Below are 5,998 nucleotides of genomic sequence, written 5' to 3'. Positions count from 1 at the left end.
ATGCACCCCGGGTGCAAATGCTCCCAAAGCCGCACCCCCCCCTTACCAATCATTAATCACCACCGGGCCGGGCAACGCGAGCAAGCGGCAAGCAAGCAGGAAAAGTCCAGGTCTCCACAGCCCCCACAGGAGCAGTGGGAAGCAGTGCTGACTGGTTCCCTGTGGTGGCAGCTTCCTTTGCGACCACCCTCCCCTGGGAGGCCCCGGTGGAGGTGGCCAGTCCTGCACGCACTGCCTTTTCCTTCAGGAAGGTCACTTGGTCCTGGGTGCGGGAGGTTCTGCCTGCGGCTGGGAGCTGCTGGGCTACGTGCGAGGAGGGAGCTCTGAGAAGGATCTTCTGCCTGGTTGGCACCACAGTCTTCATCTCTTCGCCATGTGGCACAAGGCATTTTGGAGTGCCCTGGAGTACACCTGCCGATTGCTGGGCATCTCCACCGCAGCAGGTAAGAGCGAGCTCTCTTTTTCTTTGGCACTAAAAGACAGAGTGGATGTTGGGACCCCTGAGCTGTCTCCCTGCCTTTGGCCAGGTGCAGCCACTGCCCCATCCTACTAGGGGGACAAGGAAACTTGATCACTTTTGCTTTGGGACCCAGGGAGGGAGACTGCTGCATGCCTGGCCAGGCTCTTTCCAAATGCTGTGGGAGGCACAGTGAGACATCAGAAAGGAAAAGCCAGCATTTGCTATGGCAGAGGACAAGCTAAAGCCCAAATGGGAAAGAAAACTAAATTCTATTCTTGTAAAACAGGCATGGGCACAGGTAAGATGTGCCTGAGACTGAAAAGCAAAATACTCATGGCTGTGCAAAACTGCCAGGCTGCTCTGTGGGATGTGAAAATGAAGGAGGACCTCCTTATGCTGTGTACACTGAGATGTCCCGTGCCAGGCAGGATGGAGAGGTCCCAGCCATCGTGGCACAGTTACTGCCAAAGTTCTGCTCTGCCTCTCTAGCAACCTGTCAGCGAGCAGGCTTAGGAACCAGTTCAGGTTATAGCTGCAGTGCAAAAATCATAAATTCACCTACCTGGCTAGTTGCAACCTCTCACCTGCTGCCAGGGGCTGCTTGGGACCACCATCCTCTGGGTTTGGTAACACACCCAAGTGCTTGGTTTCAGTTGAAATGCGGGTGTTTTGAGCCAGACGTCTCAGGCACAGCATCTCACCCAGAAGGACTGAACTGTGGTGAATAACCCTCTCATGTGGGGCACCTCCGGATAGGATGTGGGGAAACAGCTAACTCAGAGGGCTCAGGGGTTCACTCTGGCACTGCTGCTGACTCACTGTTATGGGACAGGACAGACAGTGCTCTCTGCCTCAGTTTCCCCATCAGTAAAGCATAGATCAAAGGCTGGAGGTGTGAACCAGAGGTTTCTGGTGAAAGGTGACTTGAGGTGGTTCCTGTGTCAGACCCCTGGGAATTTCAGATTCAGACACTGCAGAGTAGGTCGCAGCAGGCTCACCTACCTTCACATTTCCTTTATCAACTGCAGACAGCCATGAGGGACACTTTGCTCAAGTAGAAAGCACACAGATCAGCTGAAGAGAGCACAGGTCCTCAAGGACATCCAAAGCCCAGCTGAGACACTGGAGGCTGTGCTCTGGAATGTGCCTTAAACAACTGATAACAGGCAGAGATTTGAGTCTCTGAGTTTATACAAACTCCCAGTAGATAAGTGCACATCATGATGAGACTGCAACAGATAGCAGCTGGGACACAGCTTTAACCAGCAAATGCAAATCTCTTCCTTTCTCCATCCCTATCCCCCTTGGGGCCACATGAGCCCTGTGCTGGTCATGTCTCCTAAAGCTCCAAGGAAACTCATAGAGACCTCCCTGGGGGGAAACATGAGCTTGCCGTGGGAAAACTAAAGCTAGAACAGCAAAATTGAAAGTATCTTACAATTTGGAAGTGTCTTAGTGAAATATAGTATCTCTCTCCTACTTGTTTCCTTTTCATCATTTTGCATCATCTGCACCTCTTCCTGTAGTTCTTGAAATAAGCAATGCAGTTGTCTCTCTGCTGAGCATCATGAAGTGTAGGGAGCTGCTCTACAAATCTCTGTGCTTTTCCATAGCTCTGATGCATTCCCAGTATCACCTGACTTTCCCAAAAGCACAGCGAAGAATGGGAGGTGCCTCTGTTTTATTCCTCTGTGTGTCTCAATGGAGTAAGAAAACAGCTTGATGCAGTGTTTAGTGCCTGATGAGGTATGTGAGGTTTTTGCATGAAATGGAAACCATGCAGAAGAGAATCCCATGGGTTTTGTTTGAAAGCTAAAAAATAAAAGGGAGAGGAGAGGTCATCAGCCTCACTAATTGATTCTGAGAAGGCCTGGCCAGCTCCATAAGCTGCTTGCAAACACAGAAGGTTAGCCACATAATATAAATTTCCCCTTCCCCCAGGATCTTGGAGTGTAATGGCTGTCTGCAATGGTGGGGCTACACGGTTTCTTGTGTATGAGAAATCAAACAGCCCTGCCATCAGCAGAGCCTCATGGCGAGTTAGTGAAGAGTGATCAAACAGCCCCATGATTCACTGTGGTGTTTGGGGCATCTCTGTAGTTCAGAGATTTTAGGTCGTGTGATTTCTGCATCTAGGAGGGAGTCCTTACTTATTTCTTAATTCTCATGCTTTCAACCATTTAATTCCTAATCATGTGCCTTTAGCCACATGGTTTGGATAAGATCCAAATCAAGGCAGCAACTAGTCCAAACAAACACCTCGGAAACAGTCCTTTGCTTCTTGCAGATTCTTCATCCAAACAGCTTTGTGGATAAAGCAGAAGCTGTGCAAAATGAGGAAACCTCCCCATCCAGAGCAGAGACTCCAGTGTAACAGCCAAGCTGTTGGAATTCTGCATTCATCTGCAGGGAGTGAATGAATGAATGAATGAACTCCACATTCGTAGGGAAGATTATAAAGAAGGGTTCTCAGTCACGAGATAGCATAGGACAATACTTTGCACGTAGGATTACACAGCTCGCACAGCTTCACAGCCCTCTGATGAGACTGATTTCCCTGCAGCTGCAGCTGCAGGTGGCACAGGGGGAACCAAAGAAAGACCACAGCACCCCACAGGGGCTTTGCTCAGCCAGGATGTGAGAGTTGTGTGCTCCAGCACAGACCCTCGGCATTGACCCACCTTGCAGCCTTGATGGACACTGGTCTGCATCCCTGTTTGGGAGCCTGGTACCTTCTCCAGCTGGGGCAAACCACAGCTCAGAGAAGTTAAGCCAACTGGCACCTCAAGCCTTGGCCAGTGTGTACTGAGCAGGACCAGTGGTGAACTTCCTGAGCACCAGTGGATGGGCAGGGACTGCTTGGTGAGATGAGGAGACAGCAAGTGTGGACAGGAGTGCAGTGACTGCCTACAGCAATGCCCTGGCCATGAGACCTGGGCTCCACTCAGCTCCATGCCGCTGGCACTTGTGCAGTGTGACCAGCTGGTTATGTACTGACCAACTTGCTGCAGCTGGTGCAAGGCACTTTGTTTCTGCTCCATTTTGGAAATAGTCTTGTGGGCAACTGAAGGATGTTGAAGGAAATTTTCCACCCCCTGAAGCTATTGGCCCCCAACGGCCAGGCCAGTCCAGGGAAGATTTTAGCCTCGTTAATACTCTTAATCCCCCTTAAACTGACTCCCCAGTGTGCTGTGCTGGCTGGGACACTGAAGGGATGTTAATTCCCTGGTTTTAATCTGCCTGCTCCCGTTATATGTTTTTCTGTTTGGCTAGCAAAGAATCTCGATGCCATGGCTACAGTGCTTTGTGAAGGCAGCTGGCACGGTTCCCCTGTCCTGCTGCTGCCCTGCAGATGCGAGTTGGGTGCAGCAGGCCTGGGCAAGCAGGGAGGGCAGGGGAGTGAGGCTGTCAGGCACTGGGGGACATGGGCAGAGAGGTCCCCAGACCAGGAGGGGGCAGAGGTGAATGGGGCAGTGGGAGGGAAGTCCCTGTGGCAGCTATGATGGAGTGGCAGGGCAGGGGGTGGAAGGGACACAGGACACTGCTGCTCACCTCTCCCAGCTGTCCAAGGCCAGCTGGTATCCCCAGAGCACCCCTACCCAGCCCATGCAGTGGCAAGGCTGCCAAGAGAGTTGCAGCTGGGATGGATTTCTGGGCTGTATGTCAAGGCCAGCATTCAGCTCTAACCCCCCCTGGGTTGGTGTGTCAGCATGAATCACTGGTGCTGGCAGTCCTAATGTGCTGCACAGCATGGGAGAAGCAACCTCACTAGCCCCTGGGGAAACTGGGGCATTGATCCTGGGAGCTGGTAGGGTACCAGAGAGCTGGGAACCAACCCTGCAGTCAGCATCTTTCCTACCTTCTCTTTCTAGTGCTGATCGGTGTGGGAGTAGAAACTCTGCAGCAAGGACAGTTCAAAAGCCTGGCTTTCTATCTGCTGTGAGTATTTTTGCCCTTGAAGTCAGAGCTGGCGGGAGTGACACATTCGACCTCTCTACCATATGTAGCACCAGACTAGACTGCAACAGCAGCAGGGAGCAGTGTCCAAGGCTTTGGGGAATTCAGATCTCCATATTTAGGTTTCAGAAAAGCAAACTATTTCTGTTGTAGAAACTGATTACACTGCATCACCCATGCTACTGCAGACTCAGGCAGGCCAGAGGTGACATTGCCTGCAAGTTGACCCCTTGGGGACAGAAGGGCTTTGAGCTCTCCTCCACAAACCAGCCGAGCAGAGGGTGTTTAGACCCCAGAACACAGACTCTGTTGTGAACTGGATAGTAAATCCTGGCCTTCTATGCCCCTTCTGCCACCTGGAGAGCATACTCAACCCCAGCCCTGCCCCCCTGACAGCTCCACCTTTCAGTTTTTCAGGGGTTGCAGTTACTGTCTGTGAAGGCTTCTTCTTTATCAGTTTGTTCCTGGAGATGTGCTTCACGTGAGTAGACTCTGTCCAGTCCTCTCCAGCCTTGGTGGGACCTCCCTAAGGCAACTTGTCCCTTACAGGCAACACCAGACCTAGCTGAGCTGCAAGTGCCAGACCAAAGGTCCTGCCCCTAATGCCATGGCAAGTGCACTCAGGCAGGGGGGAGGTAAGTGGGGCCATATCCACAGCCAATTAAACCTGTATTTTACCCCAAACTTGTGCAATAATGTGCTGAGCATCAGCACAACAAACCCTGGTCTGCAGCATCTTCTTAACACACAGTATGAAGCCCTACAAGGGACTAGGGTTGAGGGAAGAGCCAGATCCCCTGCGTGAGCTGCAGCTTCCTCTCAGAGACAGTGCAGAAGTTTAAGTTAAAATGTAGAAAATCCTTATATACTTCTCAGATGCTGAGCACTTCTGCTGTCTTTTAGTGTAAACTCAAAAGCCCTGATAGCTTAGAGACAACACTTCACTCCGGCTATTAGGCACTCATCTAATGGCCAAGTAGGCAAACACACCAAGGAGAGATGGCCTGAGATGCTGACCTCTGGCAGGCGTAGCCCCTGGCCTCTTCTCCCCCTGGGAGAGGCCCTGGCTATGCTTACCTTCCCTGAGCAACACATTGGTTTCCTGGAAAACTAGAGTGAGGATCTGCACATCTAGATGGGTGACAGTTAGGTCCAAATCTTCTTGCCATGTTCTTGGTGCCCCATCCCACAAGGACCTCTGTTTCTCTCCCCAGATACGAGCCTGACTCCCTGGCACAGGCCTGCTGGAAGCAAGCTAGATGCCCAGGGAGCTTCCAGAAATTCCTGGGGTACATGCTGCTCTCAGTGGCTTGCTTCCTGCACCCTGTCCTCGTCTGGCACGTCACCATCCCTGGTAAGGAGCCCATGCTGGGGTGGGGAGTAATGCAGATGGAAGAGGAGTGTGGTCTGTTGAGGGCCAGAGAGGGTGGGGATGTGTGCAGTGCTGGACTGGTCGTAGATCGTGCTGAGCTAACTAGACCAAGCACTGCTTGGTGAGCTCTTCACCTTGCCCCAGCCATCAGCCAACATGGCTTTCTCCCCAGGGTCCATGCTGGTGCTCACTGCCCTGGCGTACTTCCT

The 5,998-nt window shown here is 52.0% G+C and overlaps 1 protein-coding gene across 1 annotated transcript in view; it reads left to right on the top strand.

Annotated features, from left to right (window-relative positions):
- The first annotated feature begins 373 nt into the window (after positions 1–373).
- TMEM72 (transmembrane protein 72) overlaps positions 374–5,998 on the top strand; it is a 6,069-nt gene continuing 444 nt past the window's right edge. Inside the window, exons 1-5 of the mRNA XM_009699532.1 lie at positions 374–443; positions 4,333–4,399; positions 4,827–4,898; positions 5,632–5,771; positions 5,962–5,996. Of these exons, the coding sequence (XP_009697834.1) occupies positions 374–443; positions 4,333–4,399; positions 4,827–4,898; positions 5,632–5,771; positions 5,962–5,996 (384 nt within the window). The remainder of the gene's footprint in view (positions 444–4,332; positions 4,400–4,826; positions 4,899–5,631; positions 5,772–5,961; positions 5,997–5,998) is intronic.

Source organism: Cariama cristata, unplaced genomic scaffold (genome assembly GCF_000690535.1).
Source record: "Cariama cristata isolate BGI_N322 unplaced genomic scaffold, ASM69053v1 scaffold11144, whole genome shotgun sequence".
Classification (NCBI taxonomy): Eukaryota; Metazoa; Chordata; class Aves; order Cariamiformes; family Cariamidae; genus Cariama; species Cariama cristata.
Note: the sequence above shows the minus strand (reverse complement) of the source record. Positions and strands in the feature narration are given on the sequence as shown.